At 37.3% G+C, this 23,006-nt stretch overlaps 1 protein-coding gene across 3 annotated transcripts in view; it reads right to left on the bottom strand.

Moving 5' to 3' along the window:
• cnot3b (CCR4-NOT transcription complex, subunit 3b) overlaps nt 1-23,006 on the bottom strand; it is a 44,717-nt gene that overhangs the window by 12,470 nt on the left and 9,241 nt on the right. The window contains exons 3-14 of one of the 3 annotated variants that reach the window (XM_059349622.1): nt 22,702-22,769; nt 21,007-21,081; nt 19,824-19,913; nt 16,855-16,983; nt 14,777-14,872; nt 9,555-9,683; nt 9,182-9,272; nt 7,710-7,843; nt 4,987-5,043; nt 3,037-4,060; nt 2,846-2,951; nt 1,880-2,027 (exon numbers count right to left, since the gene is read on the bottom strand). In XM_059349622.1, the coding sequence (XP_059205605.1) occupies nt 1,880-2,027; nt 2,846-2,951; nt 3,037-4,060; nt 4,987-5,043; nt 7,710-7,843; nt 9,182-9,272; nt 9,555-9,683; nt 14,777-14,872; nt 16,855-16,983; nt 19,824-19,913; nt 21,007-21,081; nt 22,702-22,769 (2,147 nt within the window). The remainder of the gene's footprint in view (nt 1-1,879; nt 2,028-2,845; nt 2,952-3,036; nt 4,061-4,986; nt 5,044-7,709; nt 7,844-9,181; nt 9,273-9,554; nt 9,684-14,776; nt 14,873-16,854; nt 16,984-19,823; nt 19,914-21,006; nt 21,082-22,701; nt 22,770-23,006) is intronic. The other 2 variants (XM_059349623.1, XM_059349624.1) reach the window with 2 other exon arrangements.

Below are 23,006 nucleotides of genomic sequence, written 5' to 3'. Positions count from 1 at the left end.
ATATAAAAGGTCCCAAAATCCACATCACGGCTTATTGTGTGTATTTGAATTGTCAAAGAAGTCGGTTTAATTGCTTTTAAATGAATTCTATGACACAATAGAGTGAAGAGGTCTGAATACTTCCCACCACAAAAACCTTCAGACTGAAATCTTTTACAAAAACATGACGGCAGAAGATGTAACAACTTTCTTAAAACTTAACTTTAAGCCTTCCTATTGAGCCACACATTTGAATAGGAAGACAGGATTTATATTATATTAATAATATTATTTAATTGTATTTATGGAGTAAAATTTTTTACATTGTTTAATTTTACCTGTTAGTTTTCCATCATTTAAATCATATTTTTTGTCTTTTACCAGTTTTATTGAGGGTTTTTTTTCATTTTATTGTTATAATTTTTTATTCTCGTTTTGTCTTTTTTAATCAAAATGTAATCTAGTTTTTATTTTTCTTGTTTTTGATGTAATTACTCTTCTTATAGCTCTCAAGTGCTTCTTTTCCTTAATTTTTAACTAATTTATTCATACATTTAATTACATTTTTTTATTGATTTTATGCATTGGTTTCTTGTTTTAAAACTGCTTTTGTCTTTTCTACGGTCTTCACTTGTGTGAAATGTGACTGTCTTGTTAGATTTCACATGTAATTATGAATTATACACATGATTATAGAGGTCGACTCAAAACAAACATCATGTTCTTTCTGCTCAGTGCTGTTGATTTTTCATTATTCCTTTCAGTTTTGTCAGAATTTGTTTTGAGTCACATTGAGACCATAATAACAACAAAAACAACAATAATCCCCACTTGGATTTCCCTGTTGGCAGACTTAATTAAATCGTAGTAGAAGCAGTTTTTGCATGCAAATTAACAGTCTGTGGAGATTTTACACTATTAAATGTTTGTAAAGAGAACAACTTGCAAACACCACATTGTGTTTACAAAACCTAGAAACACACAAAAATTAAAAATGTGATTTGTATGTAGATTTAGGGCGCTTTCACACCCATCTCGTTTGGTCCGGACTTTCGGACTTTTCAGTTTGATCCGAACCTAAATTCCAGGTGTGAAAGGTGGCGCGGACCACGGTCCGGACCAAAGGACCAAAGTTTGGTCCGACCAAAAGAGGTGGTCTCGGACCAAACGAACCAAGGTCCGAACCTTTTGCAGTGTGAACACAACTTTTTTATAGTTCGGACCTTCGTATCAATGACAGGAAGTTTTTTTCTTCTTCTGCTCTCGAATTACGGTACTTGCGAATACCAAGCACTCTCACGTATTGCTCATTAAGCTCGTGCTGCTGGTAGCAAAAGACCAGCAAAAGTATTTGTTGCGGCGATCTGCCTGGAGGTGCAGCTGCGTGTGTGTGACAGCGGCCGTGCTGCTGCATGCGCGCTACGCAGTGTGCGTTGCTCCGCGGCGCCTCAGCAGGTGAACACAATCACTAATCAGCGGCAAGGTAACACAAGACCAAGGACAAATATTTAGTTTTGTGCACAACGGAGCTGAGGACAGCAGCAGAAACCTTCACTGCCACAAGACTGAAATAACGCATGGGAAAAGGACTCAAACGGAGTAAAAGGTGTCTCGCTGGATTCATTTTGTGTAAACACGTTAAAGAAGTAACACTGACGTCAGATGCCGGCCGGCCTAACAACGCAGCGTAACCAAAACAAAATGAGCCGTGGAAATACATAGGGAGATGACGTGTCCAGTAGAATTGTCTTGTAAAGTCCGTTATTCCTTTTGCAGTGTGAAACCAAAACCAACCGGACCAAATGTAGACAATGTAACAGAACACGGACCTTGGTCCGGACTCTCAGGTGTGCAAGCACCCTTAGATAAATAAAGGGGCAGTTTGGGTTTGTTTCCTCACCTTGATGCTGTCGGAGGACTGTGAGTAGGACATCGGCCCGTTCAGCAAGCTGCCGCCGCTCACCATCTTGGCCTCGCTGTAGAAGGCCGGAGACGGAGAGCTGGACGACATACAGATGGAGCCCAGTAGACTGGAACCAGTGTCCTTACTGGGAGAGAGAGGAGAAGAAGAAGGAGAGGATGAGAAGGATGAGAAACATAGAAACAAAAACCCAAGAAGATATGAGCTGAAAATAAAATCTCACACCACGCTTGATTTACGATTTTAATCAATTCATTTTCTTAAAAACCAACTATGAAAGAAGATGGAAATATTCAAATAAGTTTTATTTTATTTGTACATTGAAAAAAGAGGTGCACATGTGGGACTAATTTTGGTAATTCCCCAAACAAACACGCTTGATTTTTAGTCTTTATGTAATCAAAGTTTTCTTAAATTTAAATTGTTGTTTTGCAGGTCAAAATAAAAAATAAAAAAAGCATTTTCCCTCACGATTTAGTGGGATTTCTTAATTTGTAAGGGACATAAGTAACACATTTTATACTTCCTGTGAATATATTCCAATTAATCTAATTCCCATGTATGGATTTTGCATAAACTACTCTGTTTTAACACCATAACACTTCTAACAACTTAATTCCCACCACAGTATAAGAACCAGGGACATAATAATGGTGGCGGGCGGTGGTTTGATTGAGGTTGGTTGCTGCAAAACTGAACTGAACTTAAGAGACGTTGCTTATTTTGGGAATAAACTCCTTTTTTTAGAGGAATCTGCCATATTTATATTTAACCCGTGTCTGAATTATCTAAACGATGTGAGCAAAAGGAAGCGGCGGTGATGCTTCGGCACCATAATAACTTATTTTATGATAAAACCAGCTCTACTTAAAGGATTCAAGCTGAGTTTTTAATCCATGTTTCTATATTTTCTACACGGCCGGTAACCTGCTCCGTCATACTCACGGCTGATTGGCTGTGGAGGTCAAAGACGAGGGTTGGCTGCTTTGTGACTGGCTGGCACTGGTGAGGGCGGAGTCTGTTGTGCTGTCTGCTACCACAGCGCTGTAACCTGTAAGGTTAACAAAAGACAGATTAGGAAATGTCAAAGTAAATCCAAAAGGAGCTGTGAGTTAATCTCCCGCTCAGATACTCACTAGTGCTACCGTTCTGCTTCTGTTGGCTCGGCGGCCTGACGGACAGCGACAGGTTCCCGCCCACCACGCCGCTCCCTCCTGACCCCGAGCTGCCTCCGTTGCTCCCGATGACCCCCACGCCGCTACCTGGCGCCAAGCCTCCCACCGGGCTCAGCGACACCAGGGACGAGCCCTGCATCCCCGACTGCCCCGAGCCCAGACACAGGATCCCGGAGCTGCTCAGCCCCGGCGCCGGGCCCAGGAGGCCCCCCGAGGAGGACGTCGGCCCGCCGACTGTGATGCTCCCGCTGCCGATGGAGCCCACGGAGCTGTTGGTGGTGGTGGGGCTGATGCCGATGCCGCCCAGGGAGCCCGGTAGGCCGGAGCCGATGGCCCCCGAGGCGGCTGCCTGAGCGTAGGGTGCCGGGGTGGAGCCGGACAGGAGGCTCGCCATGGAGCTCAGGGACGCCTGCATCCCCGACAGGCCCAGGCTCCCCGACATGGGGCTGGTGGTGATGGAGCCCGACATGCCCCCCTTCCCCAGAGAGAGCCCCAGGCTGAGGCCCAGGCTGTTGGAGGTGGGCGTGGACCCCGATAGAGAGAGGACCTGGGACTGGGAGCTGGAGGTGAAGAGCCCCTGCGTGATGGCGTTGGGGGGGGAGGAGGCGGAGGAGGCCAGGTGGCTGTTGGTGGAGCTGATGGGGATGGAGATGGGGGCCGAGGTGGCGGAGCTAACTGAGTTCTTGGCCTGCTGCTGCTGCTGCTGCTGCTGCTGCTGCTGCGGCGTGGCCGACGGGTGCGGCTGCTGCTGGGTGGCGTTGCTGTAGCTGCCGGCGGAAGTGTTGGAGAGGAGACCCCCCGAGCTGCCGTGGTGACTGTTGGGCCCCGGGCCGCTGAGCCCTCCCCCGGCGATGGTCGCCATTGAGACGAGGGAGGATGAGGTCAGTCCCGAGACGGAGGAGGAAGAGGAGGAGGAGGAGGAAGATGAAGAGGAGGAGGAGGAGGAGGATAACGAGGAGGAGGGGTTCCCGTTCTTCACAGGAGACTGGAAAAAAGAAGGAACGAGACATTAAAGTGCTTGAAGTTTTAATCAGTGTCGGAAAAAGTTTTTGCCACAAAAAGCCCCAAAGAATTGAGGCATTTACAAAATGTTGGAAGCAGTGTTGACTTTTTCTGTGACATGAATCCAGATGAAAACACATACACCTTGTGCAATGTTCAAATTAAAAATTAAAAGGACATCATTGCTGCTCCAAAGACACTTGAACACCCATCTGCATGTGTGACAGAAAGCAGGAACTCCAACTATCATCTACAATATAATTATTTATCAGACACCATCTATTGTCTACTATGAACAATTCAGCCTAAAGTCCAGTTAACAGCACTTAACCAGGTTACTCATTCAATCCCAATACTGGTCCATTGCAGCAGCCAGTTTTATTTGTGTGAGTGTGTTAAAAAATGCATGATTAGGATATAAACCAAATGGATAAATATATAATTTTTAGGGGAAATTTTTGCCTCTCGATCATATTTTTGGGGGCTTTCTGAGATTTGTAGTGCATTTTAGCAGTCTTTGATTTACTAACATAGTAATAATTTATTGTTTTTCTACATGAAAATTAAATATTCAGTACTTTGGGGTCTTAAAAGGTGAGTATAGATTCACCAAAATCACACAATAACACTAACAAACTGACAGATTGAAGGTTTGGTAAACCAGCAATTCTTCTCTTCTGCAAAGTAAAATTACTGTTTCTGTCAATGGGGTCTGTTGGCTCTAAAGAGAGCACAGATAACTGACTTAGTTCCCTTTGTGTCATAATAAACAGGGCTGTCTGACAGCAAGGTAAAGCAGTGCAAACAGTCAATGTTTTTGTCTGTGGTTAAAATATGATTTTCTGCTGCCACAGATGGACAAATATCTCACACAACTCTACTTTATTAATTGGAAATGTTTAAACTCACCTGACTGACTTCACTGTCTGTCGAGCGTCCCCTCTTCTTGTCATCCTCAGAGTTCTCCTGCAGAAGCACAAATGAAAACACAGTTTATAGTCAGCTGGTTTAAAAACAAACAAACAAGAAAAAGCAAACAAATGTAAATGTTTGTTTATTTTTTAAAAAGAGAGCTTGTAACCAGGGAGGCTTCTGCTGCAAACCTCTGCTATAAAAAACTAAAATTACATCCGTTTCAGGTAAAACTTTCCTTCGATAATTATGAAAGTTACAAAACAATACTGACTAAACTTCATATTTCCCATAATTCACCGCGGCTTACATCCTATCCTTTACATTCCCTTTCACGCCGACTTCATGTCAGCGGCATTTGACAACACCACGCCTTCCATTCACACACATCAGACCTATAATAAGTACTCTGGGCGCTCGCTGCGTGTGGGCGGAGAGGAAGAACAGATGATATAATGACAGCGGAGCAGAACAATGAGAGCAGATGGCAGGGCACTACAATAGCACACACAAAAGGCAATTATCTTACATTTAAATTTTAGATATTGACCTGACTCGACTCGACATGAATGCAACAATTTTAATTTTCAGATATTACCAATATTAGTGATGAATTCAAAAGGTAAAAGAAGAGATAATAACACGTCAGGATGTTTGTTTTTGGTGGGAAAGCAGCAGATCAAAGGTTGGTTCTTTTATCATTTGCTAGTTATTTTTTTATTTTTTCAGAGAGAGAAAGAGCAGATGGCAACATGTGGAAAAGTTTTCGTGACAAAGTGGAACTTTAGGCAACTTTTTAATTCCAAATGAATGTGTTTTAATTAGAGGTGTGAATCAGCAGAGGCCCCACGATACGATTTGATCCTGATACTTGAGTCACGATACAATATTATTGCGATTTTAAGCATTTTGCGATATGGTGAGTATTGCGATACAATATATTGCGATATAACTGTTTAACTGCATTTTGTGTCCACAAAATTAAATTCAGTCAAGAATTGTTTTGTCAAATCAGATAAAATTCTCAGTCTGTTCATCTCACTTCAGTCTTTTTATTTCTCCACAATGAGAGTCAAACCCACAGACTGACCAACAAAGTATTCAGTCAAACTGAACTCAACTGATATCAAACATGTTGGACAACAACAACTGCAGCATTTTATCAAACTTTCCTCCACTTTAAGCTTCACTGCTCTCAATTTTTTTGAATGAAACATTAAAAAACTAACTTTGCAGCGTTATTTCAACAACTTCCTAACATGATATCCTGACGCAGGGTGGCTATAGATTCCTTAGATCTTCTAGTTTCATAAGATACCAGTATCTCCAGGATATTCATAGAAGTGAACTCGCTACAGCCTCCGGAAAATACTGACTCCTACCTGAAAATACTGACGGTCCGCTTGAACGCTAAATCTGGATACCTGTCGACCATGAATCAATATAATTTTGCCACGCAAAAATTGTGATACTATGCTGTATCGATCCCCCACACACCTCTAGTTTGAATCTATTGCATCTGCAAGTTTTCCCCCCAAATGTGCAAGACTGTCAATCAAGGTTATAATAGTTTTGGATTTTTCATTAGTTTTAGCTTTAATTTCGTTGTGAATTTTTGTTTTCAAATTCAGTTAGTTTTTAGAGTGAATTTTCTAGTTTTAGTTTAGTTTTTATTAGTTTTAGTTTTAGTTTTTTTGTAATGGGCTATAGGTTGGGTGCGAGATTCAAAGTGGTCATAATAAATTTTGCCTTTATTTCCTTTGGTTTATCCTTCTCAGCCCCAATAATGTTATTAACTCTTACAGTTCTGGGTGTTTTGAATTTTGGTTGGAGTGTAGACATCCCAGTCTCAGTAAACATATTCACCATGTGTTGCATGTTCAAATAGAAACACTGAATTATGAATGAAAAAAGTTGACAAAAACGAAAACTAAGGACATTTTCACTATGATTTTAGTTAGTTTTGTAACCACAAAATACAGTTTCAGTTAGTTATCGTTTTTGTTTCAGTTAACGAAAATGTTCTTTCAATTCTAGTTTTCTTTATTTCGTTAGTTTTCGTTAACTATAATAACCTTGCTGTCAATATACATTTTGAGGAAAGCTAACGTATCAGACTGACTAATTAACATCATGTGCAATACAATATCTATCTATCTCTAGACTATATCATGTTCATTATCATGTGCAAAATATCTGTATATTACATCCTGCCATGTCATCTGCACTCTACTCACTTTACTCCTTAGACACTTTAAGTACTTTATTTATAGAGTTCGTTTTTTTTGCAGAACAGATGACTGTGTGCCAACGAAATGGACGGGCCAAGTCTAAACCAAACAGTTTTGATCAATCAGATAGTCGCACATTCATATTATAAAACTCTGTGTAAAAGTAAGTTAGGCGTCCTTTTCTGGGAGGTTGTTACAGCTAACTGATTAGCAGCCTGTGATTTCTGAACAGAGAAGGTCCATGTACATGCTCTCTCTTTCATTATTGTCTTAAATAAATAGTCAAAAGGATTTTATTCTCCTCTCATCTGTTAGATAAAAGAACTCTTAACATATTGTTATTTTTATATTGTTACATATTTTGTTCATTGTTTTCCTTATATTACGCTATATTGTGATTGTTTTGGTAACTTTGGAGCAATCTTGAACTACAATTTCCTTCGGGATTAATAAAGTTCTAAGAGGTGAAACTTTGTTATGTGTTATTACCGTAGTGCAAGTGGCAGGTGAGGGCGGGATGGGTGAGGAGGAGGTGGTGGAGGTGGGCGTGCTGCTGGAGTGCTGGAAGATCTCGTCCTCCAAGTTCGAGTTTCCCGGCGGGGAGGTGGCGACCAGAGTCTGAGCTGGAGGAGCAGAGACACACAGAGGGAGGAGGAGAGTTCAGGGACGGTCACAACAGCATCAACAACAACAACAACAACAACAACAACAACAAACTCCCTCAGAGGAGACTGTGAGATGCAGCGTAGAGCAACTGAGTTCAGCAGATCAGCGTTTTGTAACTCAGTAGCAGGTCAAATAAGAGCGTGACGCATCTTTTCTGATAAAATCATGGTTAAAAACAACCCAATCACATACACATCATACATAAAAACTAAAAACTGGTGTTGCAGCTGTTGTTTAGTGAATATGCACTGCTTGTTAATGTATTTTATTATTTTATTCTCTTTTTTTGCTTTAATAATATTGTACATTTTCTGTTTCCTACCCAGGGACTAAAGATGAAAATTAGCTCATAGCTAATTCTAGTACAGCTATAAAAATAAATCAATATAAATAAATAAAGCATGATCATTTTTAATGTATTAACAAGTAATTTGGTGACTTTAATTCTCTGCTTGCTATTTTATTGAGTTGCCTCTTGAATCGTGAATTAAAGTTGGGCTTTTATTGTGAAAGGCAAAAACAGAAAACAGTTGTTACATCTTCTGGGGAGTCTTGGTGTTTTATTTTATTACCTGCATCAGTATAGGTGCAACTCACAGCCCTCAGCTACACTATATTTATACGGGTTGTCAGCAGCTCGCCTGCAATGCATTCTGGTACATGTAGGCACAGCCATAACACGGTTCCTCGAGCAGGTAACCACAGCAAATTTAGAGCGAAATTTTGAAATGTTGCAATATAGAAAATGTGAATTAGGAACGTTTCTATCAACTGGTTAAGAGCAAATAAACAAAGCTGCATGAACATACTTTGTTATTGCTGTGGGCTAATTGGTCAGTAAACAGGAGAAGAAGAAGAGAGAAAACAACAACAAAAAGAGGTTGCTTATTGGACGACTTTGGCCACAAACGAGAGAAAATGGAGAGAAGTCTTCAGGAATTAGATTCAATTTCAACTTCTAATTTTTCTTTCATGTCAGAGGAAACAGCTGATCAGTCAAGTGGGTTAAATGTTCGCTACTTCAGAACTTATTTGGATTTTTAAAAAAAAGAGTTTCCATCTCCTGTTTAGCGCATTAACTATTTTTCGAAAAAGACAAAAAACTAAAATTTTTATGCACAAGTTTCAACAAATCTTGGTGTTTTTCCATCAAGTTTTTAATCGTGCAAATCTCCAAAAATGTGCAGAGAAGTTAGCTGATGGAAACGCAGCTAATGATTCAACATTTCAATTCAGTGATCAACAATAACTGGACACAATTTCTCTTTAATCTCAGCTTTTTTCCCTCTACTTACGGATATCTTCCAGGTCCAGGTCGTCGTACAGGAACTCGTTCTCCTCAAAGTCTGGATCCTGCGACGAGTCTAGATAATACTCCACATCATCCTTTATAAAGACAGAACAAAATGAGGAAGATAATGAATCTGCTAGGATGCATGTGGCTCTGTCAATAGAAATATCATAAATGATGAGGATTCTCAGTAACGGTGCAACAACAACACATTGATTTTCAGGGGAAATAAATCTTGCAATGTGACAGTGAAGTTATCTCATTAAAAAAACAAGAAAAACATGAAAAATGTGCAAATGCAACACAATCCACCCTCCATCTACGAGTTCAGACACAGAACAGACATGTTGCATCTTCCTCTGATCTTTTGAGCCGACCTTGATCTTCCTGATGGAGTCGACCTGCACCGAGTCGTTGTCCAGCATCCTCAGGATCGTCTCCAGCATCCGGATGTGGTGTCGATGCTTTTCAATGAACTTCTTCAGCTCTTCAATCCGGTCCTGCTTCTTCACAACAAGAGCGTGACGAGGGGGAGAGGGGGGGGAAAGGAGGGCAAACAATTCTGGTGTTAGGTTATTTTTTATACAGGCATTAAAATGACACAAAGCAACAGCGACATGAAAAATATTCTGTTAAAGCTGCAGTGAAATTGTATTTTTATCTGCACAAATTTATCGGTTTGGTTTGGAGAGTAGATCATGTGGGATTCACCGCCTGAACCTCAAATAAATCAATAAATATCTTGAAAATGAAAAAATAAAAATTCAAAAATTTCACCATATATCATAGCCACAAACTGAAAAATCACAAATTATCGTCAGATTTTTTAATTTTTAAAGGTCTTTGATCAAATCATGTGTGAAAGAGACGACCATCAGGAAAAGTATCCAAATATAAGTGTAAAATGTTAATATATCATGAAAATCACTTTATTAATTTAACTTTAATAAAATAATCTGTGACGATATAATTAAAATTTCTCCAAAAATGAACCATTTGCACTGATCAGATTTTGTTTTTCTCAATGCAACTGTGAAGCCATGAATGATTTGGCTGAAGCAAACGGTCACATAGTAAAAATCAGCGAATCTTTCGTGAAAAAACTGAACTGCAGGCCGTTTACACAGACCTGAGAGGAGAGGACAATGCTGGTTACACTTGTGGGAACTTGGAAAAAATGTGTATGTATAGATTCCATTATTTTTTCCCATTTTTTGTCGAATAAATTGAATTAAATAAACTTGTGAGTTTACTTTTGTATGATTTATTTATTTATTTATTTATTTCTATATCTTTGTTAAACTGCAAAAAAAAAAGACAAAATTAAAGTTTTAATGTCTCTGATTGTTCTACCAGATTCTTCAGATGTTTTTTTCCACCCAGATAATACTACAATTAAGGCAGAAAACACTTTATATCTGCATTATTTGGTATAAAAACAGTCATATTTAACATGCTGGGGGATATATGCCACCTTATTTCAATGCAAAACACAAACTTTAGAATCATTTTTTCATTGAAATAACAAGGGCAGACATTTTGAAAGAAAAACAAAATGCATGTTAAAAATTTAAAGCTAAACACACATCAACATGCTATACATATACAGCGACATGTGCACTTTATGGCGTTACTGTATGCATCGTATCACACGCTCAGCACCACTTCTGATTTAAATATTTAATTCTCATCCACACTTAATTTATACATGTTTGGAAGCACTTTAGATGTAATTTATTTGACTGTTTCTTTGTATTTTCTTTCTATATTTGAGGTCTGAATGTGCTCCACGAGGCGTTTCAACCAAACTAAAAACATATCTGGATGTTTCTTTCGGATAAAACCTTTAAACAGAAACGATCTGATGTGATTATATAAACACTTGGGCTGTTAAAACACAGGCAGAACCACTTAAGATGCATGTTGTTCGGCGCCTGCTGGACTGCATTAGCGGAGGCAGCGGAGTGGAACTTATTAATGTGTTTCATCACAATACATATTAATGCTGCAGCAGCACATGTCAGGAACATGAGGACGGCCCTGTGCTGAGTGCACACGGACTCTAAAAGGGCAAACTTCCACTCTGAACCCGACCACAACCTGCCACTAAGTTTAAAAACAAGTTCAAAGCAAGCTTTAAAAAAATATTATACATTATTATATACTACTTTCATTGTACTGATTTTTTTCCCACCGAAATCTGACCTAATTATTGATATCAAATACTAATTGATTTTAAAGATTTCAACCGTTTAAATGCCAGATATTTGTCACGATGCCTCCATGATTTTAGATGAAACACCCTCCAGAAAATATCAATTATTATCAATATACTACATGCAAATAAAAAGGCATTTAAAGGTTTTATTCTGATCTTCTTAAACACCTCTGACTCAAGGCTAAAAGCCAAAAAAAAGCCCCCAGCAATCAAACTCAAGCTCAAAAAAACAAGTTTTCTTTTAAAAGCAAGCTATACAAATATTATACATTATGATATTCTACTTTCATTGTACTGATTTTTTCCCCACCGAAATATGACCTAATTATTGATATCAAATACTAATTGATTTTAAAGATTTCAACCCTTTAAATGCCAGATATTTGTCACGATGCCTCCATGATTTTAGATGACAAACCCTCCAGAAAATATCAATTATAATCAATATACTACATGCAAATAAAAAGGCATTTAAAGGTTTTATTCTGATCTTCTTAAACACCTCTGACTCAAGGCTAAAAGCCAAAAAAAGCCCACAACAAACAGCTCAAAAAAACAAGTTTTCTTTTAAAAGCAAGCTATACAAATATTATACATTATGATATTCTGCTTTCATTGTGCTGATTTTTTTTCACCTACATCAGACCTAATTATTGATATCAAATACTAATTGATTTTAAAGACCCTTTAAAAGCCAGGTTTTTGTCATGATGCCACCATGATTTTAGATGGAAAAAAAACTGCTTTTAAAAGAAAGCTATATAAAGAAAATATACATTTTTATATTCTACTTTCATTGTACTGATTTTTTTCTCACCTACATACATACTCCTACAACAATTGATTTTAAAGATTTTAACCATTTATATGCTAGGTTTTTCTCACGATGCCACCATGATTTTATATGGGGAAAAAAATGAAAAATATGAATTATTTTCACTATACTACATGCTAAATAAATTGTTTGGTGTTGAATTATTACAGCCTGGGAAATGTCAATAATTAGCGGCAACACTGACTCTTTTCGCATTTTAATTTTTTGTCCAGTGTCACTCTGCTGTGCACAAAAAAAAGTGCTTTTTAAAGCAAGCTATAGAAAATATTACATATTGATATTATTTCCAACTTTTTAGGCCTCATTTTTAATGAGTAAGTGTGCACAATATTTGAAGTGGCCCTGAGGGTTAAAAGTCACAAAAAATACTCCTTTTATTGTAGCCAGAAACTTAAAAAAACAGAAGTTATTGTCAGATTGTCAGATTTTCACATTTCCGACAGTCCTTGAATGAATTATGTGTGACAAATGCTTCTGTGAGGAAAATAAAACAAATCTTAGCTTTAAAAAAATTGTGTTATTCATTTTAAAATCACGCCAAAAATAAACGACTTGCACCAGCCAGATCCTGTTAAAAACTCTAAACTCTCACTTCTAAATTTAACTGGGATCCCAAGAATGAACTGGCTGAGAGCAACATTTTCGAATAATTCAGAGAATTTTGGACTGAACTGCAGAGTTTTTACACAGAACAGAGACGAGAGGAGAAAGGACGGAAGTAGAGGCTTTAAGAATGAAAATAGTTCTGATTTCTCTAGTTATCTAATTTCCTTTTTTCCCCAGTTTTTGAAAAATAAAGTATCAAAGAATTCAACTTGCTTTTTTCCTTTTTCTGGGTTCGTGCAGCTCCAAGCACCAAAACTTTCACATCTTATTTGTTACTATAAAATCTTTTTACCCACATCAAATAAAGTATATCTTCACTTTAACAATTTTACATGATGTTAATATTACAACCCTGAGTCCCCAACAAATGAGCACCTGAATGCATCAAACCCAGACTTTACATAAGGTGACATCCAGCACCATGTTTACCAGCATCAGTGTGAACATGCTGTCTTCATACAGTATTTAACTGAATATGAATCAGTTGTATCACTACTTTACAAATCATGATCATGACTTTAAATAATTTCCAGAGTGAGGGATCAATGGTGAACTTATCGGACTATAAATGACGAGTAAACACGCGAAAAAGAGCTTTTTAATTCAAATAAGAAATAACTTTGTGGCTAACTTGAGTGATTGTGTAGATAAAAGCAACAGACTATGTTGAAAATCAAGAATTTTTCTAGGAGTATATTCAAGTTTAAGTATATTACAAACCTTGAAAACCTTTTTTCTTATAATTTAAGGCATTTTAACAATGTGCACAAATCACATGTTTGCGTTGTTCAATGTTTGTGCCGTTTTCATAATGGTGCAGAACTTTTATATTACTGTGAAAAATGAGGCCAAAGTGAGTAAAATCTGACAAAAAAAAAAAACGTCCTGAAACTGCTTAGGATTCAAAAGAAGCCCAACCTAAAGTACTAAAGAATAAAAAAAGTAGATCCCTGATCTCATGCAGGCTAAAAAGGCATTTAAAGGTTTTATTCTGATCTTTTTAAACACCTTTGACTCGAGGCTAAAAGCCAAAATAAAGCCCCCAGCAAACAAACTGGAGCTCTAGAGATTTATTTCTCGCTTGTTTTGGACTTTTGATCACAGCTAGAAGCTTTTTTTTTTTCGACCCAGACTGAGCCGACGAGCTGTTCATGCACCGACTCTGACTCTGTTTCACTAATGGTACTTAAAAGTAAACACATCAGAAACACTGTGTCAGTAAAAACAGTAAACTGCTCTGAAATGCAGAAAAAAACAACCTCATTTATTAAAGATGTTGATGTGAAAAACTGTTGGTCAAAAACCTTTGAAACTCATATAAAATGTATGTGTTTTATACATTTTTCAAGGAACAGATTGAGCTTCATTTATTGGAAATGTCGCTTTTTCTTTCTCGTATCGACTTGCCAGTTGTTTTGTTGATACCAGCAGGTGAGATTTGTGGTGAATTATGCACCAAAAAGGAAATTTCACAGTATTTTCTGCAGGATATTTTGAAGCCTGTGTGTGAAACCGGGGAGCAGAAACTCATATCAGCACTTCAACGTGTCCACTGAGAAACACTCTCAGTCCTACGCCAGATAACTGCAAAACACAACAAAAATAAAACCCCTCTGGGTCTTATTATCTAAATATAAAAAGGTCTTAAATACAAGCCAATACAGAGAAAGTCTGCTAATATTTTCTGTGATAAAAAGATATTTGCAGGTGTGTTTGTGACTCCTCTGTCATCAAGGATAAAGTCAGGAAGGTTTTTCTATAAATGAGGCCCCCGGGAGACGAGTTTAAAGGGAAAGTGAAAGAATAAGTGCTCAGCAAGGTCACAGAGAGAAGATAAATGTAGGACACACTATCTGACCTCCAGCTGAGAGAGAGAGAGAGAAACAAGCATGAAAGGCAGAAAAATAATGAATGGATGAGAGAGATAAGGACACACTGACCTCCTTGTCCCCTTTCTTTTTCCTCGTTTGGACTGAAAGGGACTCGACCTCGCTCTCAAACTGGTCCACCTGCATGTTCAACGTGTCTATCGTATTCTGCAGGAGAGAGACGAAGGAAAAGGTTATTATTCATATCAGATTCGTCATTAATATCGACTGCTTTCCTTCCATCTTATGTGATAGGAATCTGGAAATATTTGGCTCTGAGACGGTTGTTTGGACAGAATAAGTGATTTAAAGACATCACTGTTGCTTTTAGGTCACTGTAGTTGTGTAAAATTGACATTTTTCATACTATTCTGACTAGTGGACAACAGATATTGTATTTTCAAAGACCTGCTGATGCATATTTTTGTTATTTTTTTAAACAACAATTGAGCATAAATTAACATTTATTTGAACTCTGCTTTTGTCTGCATTGGTTTAAACAAACCTGTCCTCTATCTGCAGTGCACTCATTTTAAATACAGTCATGGAAAAAAAATATTAGACCACCCTTGTTTTCTTCAATTTATTGTTCATTTTACTAACTAAAGGTACATTTGTCTGGACTAATATAATGATAACAACAAAAATATCTCCTAAGAGTTTAATTTAAGAGCTGATATCTAGACATTTTCCATGGTTTTCTTGATAGTGATTTTGGTTATTATCAAGACAACCATGGAAAATGTCTAGATATCAGCTCTTAAATTAAACTCTTATGAGATATTTTTGTTGTTATCATTATATTAGTCCAGACAAATGTACCTTTAGTTGTACCAGGCATTAAAATGAATGAGGAATGGAAGAAAAAGGCTGGTCTAATAATTTTTTTCATGCCTTTATAACGCAGATTTCATATTTTTGTCATTTTTTTAAACAATTTAATAACAAATCAGACACAAAACTGCTGAACTTAAATTAACATTCATTTGAATGCATCGGCTTAAATAAATCTGCACTCTATCTGCAGTGTACTCATTTTAAATACAGCGTTTGTGTCACTTTTCAAGAGTTAAACGAGTTTTCAAGCACCTTTAAAGTACCCAAACAGCCAGACATTTACAGACTCTCAAAGTCTTAACTATTACTATAAATGCAAAAAAAAATAAAAATTTGGAAAGCATCAAACAATCATGATTTAACACATAATCCCAGTATAGTATAATGCAAAATTAAGCATTTTTGAGGAGTATATTCAAATTCACAATAATCTTGAAACCATGACAGTTAAAATGAACTTCTACAACATCACTTTTCATAATTATCTTGAGTAACCAGGTCATGATTTCTAAAATGAGACATATTTTGGGTGTCTGGAGCACTTAATAAATACAGAGAAATGCAATTACCAGTTGTTGTTTTTTTGCGGGGGGAATCTATGCAATGTCTATTCAAACTTCTTTTAAATCACTTCTTAAAACCCAATTTTATAGACTTGCCTATATGTAATGCTTTCTATTTTACCACTCCTTTTTACTTTTTTTTTACACTCCTATTACCTTTTATTTTCTGTGTATCTGAGAACATCTTGTGATTGTTCCTGCTCTGTCTCTTATTGTTTTTCTTTTCATGCAATTGTTTTTAGCCTCGTGGCTTCATTCTCATTGTGATTAACTGCTCTCTGTCGAAGCACTTTGCAAACTGCGGTTTTTAAAAAGGTGCTGTATAAATAAAGTTATTACCATCATTAATATTGTAATGTTTGGTCAAAAAATGTCAGAATAAAACAAAAAAAAGGGTACATTTACTGTAACACAATACAAAAGAAACTAATTCCTAACCCTCCCATCACAATATGTTTTGTCTAAAGATGATCTAAATATAAGTTGTACGTTTGTGGATACAATTCACAGCTGCAATGTATTAATGTAAAGAACTGCTGGTTAATGAGGTTTTTATCGTCTTTGTTTTTGTAAAAAGTCGGTTTTAGTTCCACTTTTATCTCACTTTCAGTTCCAGGTTTTGTTGAAAACAACAAAACATAGAAATTCCCTCCAGTGAACTCTGTTATAAGTAAAGTCACATCTGACTGAAATAAGTTTCTTATTTTTGAAGATATGAATGAAAAATAAGGGTTGAGACAACAGACTGACCGTTAGCCACGTGCCGACCTCCTCCTTCTCTTTCTGGGCCGGGTCCACCTTCTGGGCCAGACCCAGCCCTTCTTTCGAGTACGCTTTCGTCTTGGTTTCTCGCTCGACTATTTTGAACCGCTCCATTTGCTGCAAGCAGACACACAAACACACACACACATACACACACACAAACACACACACAGACACACACACACACACACAGACAACAAGACAAAGAAATGATGCATAAAACCAGCTGTTGATACATGTGGATCACATCATAACAAAAAAAATGATTTTATATTCCACAAGCAGGAGAAACTCTGCAGACAGGCGCGTAGACGAGGCATGAGGTGATAAAAAGGAAGAATAATTTGCATTTATTGCAATGTTTCGGGTGCTATTCAAATTTTAAAAAATATTCTACGAAACAGGAAAAAAACTTTCAGAGCCCTTTCAGATCTTTTGATGCTACAAAGATACAGAATTAAAGGAAGAGAAATACACTTTAAGAGAATTTCAGAAACCTTAACAGCTCAAAAAGTATAGAAAATAACAGTTTTTTCCCCTTTTATCTGTTTTTAAATCATCTGAAGCTGTAAAATAGGAAGACTCAGCTATAATAAATGACAGTTTGGCTCTAGTGGAGCCAATAAAGCACTCAGTAGAGCAGAAATAGGACGAGACCACATACTGTCTGTTACACAAGGTGATTGCAGCCTCTTCTATACTGTAAAAAACACATCACAGCTGTGATTTTAACACCAAACCTGTGTTCAGACCCCGAGGAGGAGGCTCTACACTGTACAATATTAATTTTACAGGACGGATTCATCTCATCACATCCTGTAAACACCCAGCAGATTGTGATGTTGCTTTTTTTTTCTGTATGTGTTTCTAACAAACTCCCCCCCCGGCCGCTTCCTGCACAACGTATAATTTCAGGTCGAGCGACAAAAAACCACAGGAAGTCTCGAAGAGCAGCTTTGGGATAAAAAGCGACTGGTGGAGATCAGAGGGAGCTGGCGAGTCGGCCTCGTCCCTCATTGTGCAGGCAGGTGGCTCACATTCAGTCCATCTCAATAACCCTCATCAAAAGGCTCGTGTGGCTCTGCAGCCTGACGGCCGGGTGAGCTGGAACAGGTGTTAGATATCGGACCGGCTCCCATGTTTACCAGCTCTCTGTGAAGAATGCCGTAATGAGCTGCTCCTGGCTGCAGCTCTTTATTTAAAGGGGGAATCTGAGAAATTATTTTGGCAGCGTCTCCAGGCTGCTGCCATTTCATTCTTCAAACTAAAAACTGGATAAAACCAGCAGAGATTTAAAGCCTTGACATATTAAAATGACGTCTGATATGCTTTACAGTAGATTTTCTCACACAGAGAAACATTGATAGTTTCAGATCAATGCAGGTTTCATTTTCACACCCTGCACCCACGTTGTGCAAGTAGGAAATGTGCTTACACCCTGAACTCTCTGAACCCCAACAAGCAGTTTCAGGGCATTTTTTGGCTAATTTTGTTGGTCTTTTTGTCACATTTTACTCACTGTAGCCCTGTTTTTCACTGCAATATATAGTCATGCAACTCTATAGAAACAGCACAATGATGGCTGGAATTGGGAACAAGTCAAAAAAATATTTGTGCAAAATAACACAGTTACAATGACAAATTATTTAGCAGCAGTTGAATTTCTTCACTAAAATATTTTTTTAAAATTGGAAAAAATCTGAATTTAAATATACAACACATTTTGAAGTGTCACGAATGCTGGAAAAAAAATGTTTGCGCCACTTTATTATACATATTGAGCTAATTTTAAAGCCTCTCCTCTCTGCTCTGTGTAAACAGATTTTTAGCATATATTTGGCTTCACAGTGTCGCAGAGGAGCAGAATTTAATGTTTTTAACAGGATCTGATCAGTGCAAATATCTATTTTTGGAATGTTTTAAATGACGCATGTAGAATAAAGAGATTCTGACAGAAATATCACAATTTAAAGCTTAGTTTAGGTTACTTTTTTGGAACCACCCATCACAAGTGACTACTGGGAAGTTAATGCCTTTTACAGTCTCTTTCTGATATTTTTGGTGAGTTTTTAAAGGAAACATGTGGTTTTCCTGGGGTTCAAAGGGTTAGAATGAGGTGTGATCAGGATCATTGTTGTGCAGCAGAAAGTGACTGCAGCATTGACCAACAGAAACCTGGTCTAAAGTCAGCGGTGCAGTATTTTCTTGGTATTTAATATGGGGGTTTACTACATGCATACATTCTACTTGTTGAGGAAAGGAACACAGAGGAGGCAGTAAACCATCTGCTTCTCCAACTTGTCTTATAAAAGGAATGGAGATGACAGTCTAATTGGTCTGTTTGATTACGGGACTTAATGCCTCTTGCACCTCACTTTGTGCCCAGATCATGTGCAGTTTAACTCGCAAAAGTGGAGTTGGACGCACCCTGCATGCACTTGCATACAGTATTTTTCATGCATTTTTCATGCAAGTATGACCTATGTTTAATTTTTTTTGCACAAGACCAAAATATTGTAATAATTTGTTTCCGTTACAGCATTTGCTACATGTGAAAATTGCAGTTAACTGCAATAGCTTCTACTGCAATCTTGGAAACTTTCAAAATTATAAATTGTTCTTGTCTGTTTCATTTTATACAAAAAAAAACATGTTTCAGGAACATGAAAAACAAACGTCAACACAAATAAAAAACATATACTATGAGTGTTAAATCACTAAAACTCATTAATTCCTGGAAGTCAAATATTAGTGGATAAATTGAAGTGAACTGGTAATCTTCAACCTGATGCGTCAACGACTGAGCTATGCATGTAGATTTTCAGTCATTTCTACATATGGGAGTTTGTCAAATAAATTTTTTTAGACTTTTTAAGAGTTTTAGAACAAACACAAGGCTCCAGAGTCAACAGGGTCCTGCAGGGAGCGTTATAATGATCATCATGTGTCCTACTCACCGTTTCTATGAGTTTGCGGTTCTCTACTAGCTGCCTTTTGTCTTTGATCTCGTTGGATGCCACCCACGTCTTGATCTGGTCTCGAAGACGCTGGGGGACCAGAAGAAGACGAAGAAGAAGAAGAGGGAGAGAAACGCAGCGGGGGAGGGAGAGAGAGAGAGACAGAGAGATGCAGATACATCAGTGATTACATGCAGAGACTCGTCCTCAACAACAGTCATGGATGGACAACTTCAACATGCAGCAAACAGGCTTGGCTTGGAGTTTGGTGCTCATGGTAACACCGAGATGAAGCACCGTGGTGATATTTAATACTACACACACACACACACACACACACCTCTATGTGTGGGCAGGTTAAACAATATCAGATCAGCAAACAATCAATGTTCTTTCATCCAATTTCAGGCCCAAACTGGAAGCACGAGACCTCAACCAGTCAACTCTGGCTGTTTCTGCCTCACTAACTGGTTGGATGGGAGTTATCTCCATTTATAAAAATGGTTTTAACAAGTAATCTGTACCTGGATGTGTTAATAAAACACATGTTGATCCAGGTGTCACACTCATCCAGTCACACTGACTGACTGACCAACTATTTTCATCATCTATTAATCGTTATAGTATTTTTTCATACATAAAAAGGCCGAAAATGCTGTTTTCAGCCTCTAAAGTATAGCGATTTCTTGATTTTCTATATTCTATAAACTGAGTATCTTTGGGTTTTTGGGCTGAAAAACACAAGACATTCACAGACATCACCTCAGACTTTTTAGAAACTGTGATGGGTTTTTTTAAAGCCCAGAAGAACTAAATACTATTGACTGATTGAGCCAGAAAATAACTTGCAACAGAATAGAAAATAACATGTACGCAAAATGCAGTTAAACTGTTAAATCGCAATATATTGAATTGCAATACTCACCATATTGCAAAATGCTTAAAATTGCATAATCATAATCATAATATCGAATCGTGACTCAAGTATCGGGATAAAATCGTACCTGCTGATTCACACCTCTACAAATTAACATAGTGAACTTATTTTTTGGGCTGAATATTGTTGGAAACAACTGGAATAATGTAGGTACACAACTGAACAAAATATAGCATCTAGGTCCAGTTGTTTTTAGGCATTTAAATGCAGAAGTGTTAGATATAATAGTGTAAAGTTTGTCTTTACCTGTAGCTTTTTAATCTCCTTCTTGAGGTCTGCTTCATATTTCTCCTTCTGGTTCGCGTTGGCTGCATTGTGAAGCTGCGGAGGAAATAAGACAAGAGGGTCAAACCAGTTCTGGTCCAAAAACAACACAATGCATGCCCTGGTTTTAGACATATATCCTGGAAATATTTCCAGTTTCCTGCCAGTCTGTCAGTGTGCTTCTCCTTAATAAAAAGTAAAATGATGTAATTTGTTTTAGCTTCGTGCCATCAATTAATTTCGGGATAACTCTATGGATCTCTGTGGGGAAATTAAGTTTGTTGCAGCAGCAGCAAAGGAAACACAATTAAATAAGGAAAGAAGATAAACATGAGACAAAATGGATTATAAATTAAGTTATAAAAGACAATAAATGTAATACAAATAGAACATGAACGTTTGTGGGTAAAACAAGTCCCTCAGAGTTTAACAGACTTCGTGATCAGCATGAAACCAGCAGCACAATAAATACCAGATATAATGATGGAGGAAAAAAGGACAACAGGGATGTTTGCTAACTAAAACACTAATAACTTTATTAGGAGAACACTGGGCCTCTAATACATGTTTTATTAACAGCTCAGTTTATCATCAGGATCATGACTGTTGTGTTTTAATCTGTGGTGATGGTAGGATTGTTTTGTACAACTTGTACAGAATAAATTGTCCAAGTTTAACATATTTTAGGAAGGACAAAAACATTTCCTTCTTACTGACAAAAAACATTAATATTGTGTACCATCCACAAGGCAGTTTACCAGGTTCCATCAGTGTTTGTTTCTCATTAATGGCACAAATAATGCAAATTAGAGTTAAAACAATTAGTTGTTTGGCAGAAAATTAACCAACAACCATCTTGATAATCAGTTAATTTTCTTTTTATGCCAAAATTCTCTGGTTCCAGCTCCTCAAATGTGGATGTTTGCTGGTTTTCTTAGTCTTCTTTCATTGTTAACTGAATATATTTTGGTTACTGGACAAAACAAGACATTAAATGATTTTTTTAGGGATTTTTCACTGACATTGTACAGACCTCTGGCTCCAGCGTCTTGAATGCAATGTGATTTTTCTCTGTTTTCAACCAAGTTTCTACATATTGGATTGTGGATCACATGCAAAAACCACTCTGGGAAAATGTGATGGGCATTTTTTTTTACTTTTTTTCTTATAATTCAAAACAAAAAAATTGAAACAATAATATACAAATGAATAGTGAATAAATAAATGTACCATCCACAAGGCAATTTACCAGGTTTCATCAGTGTTCGTTTCTCAATAATGGTACAAATAATGTCAAATAGAGATAAAACAATTACTCAATTGGCAGAAAATCAAGCCACAACTATTTGAAAATTAATTTTAAAAATCTGGTTCCAGCTCCTCAAATGTGAATGTTTGCTTCTTTTCTTTGTGTTTACTGAATACTTGTAGCTTTTTGGACAAAACAAGACATTTAAAAGTGTATCATGTTGGAGTTTTTGAAGAATCTTTCAACATTTTCTGACATTTTACAGACCTCTGGTTCAAGTTTCTCAAATGTGATCTGCTATTTTCCCCATTTAAAACCATTATAATGAAAGCTTTCCACATTTTGGAGCATGGATCACATGTGAAAAAGTGATGTGGTGTGCATTTTTTACTATTAAATCTATGGATTAATAGTGAATTCTTCCTCACCTTTTGCCAAATGTCTTCAAACTGTTCGACTCCTTCCGCTACTTTTTTCAGACATCGATCTATTTCCCCTGGAGAAGGGAGAAGCAGAATCACAGATTAGAGAAAGGAGATAATACTGAGTACACGTGGAAGTGAATGTAAAACATGTGGAAAGATGACGAACTGGAGTAAAAACCAAAAAACATAATAATACTTAAATTATTCCACTGCAACACACACAGAAAGAACACTCCACGTCACAGCGGAGCATTTACAAATAGTGTTTGACAACTCATTAAATATGCATTTCTTAAAAGGGACATTAT

This window comes from Centropristis striata, chromosome 14 (assembly GCF_030273125.1).
Source record: "Centropristis striata isolate RG_2023a ecotype Rhode Island chromosome 14, C.striata_1.0, whole genome shotgun sequence".
Classification (NCBI taxonomy): domain Eukaryota; kingdom Metazoa; phylum Chordata; class Actinopteri; order Perciformes; family Serranidae; genus Centropristis; species Centropristis striata.
This window is presented reverse-complemented; position numbering and strand designations above follow the sequence as displayed.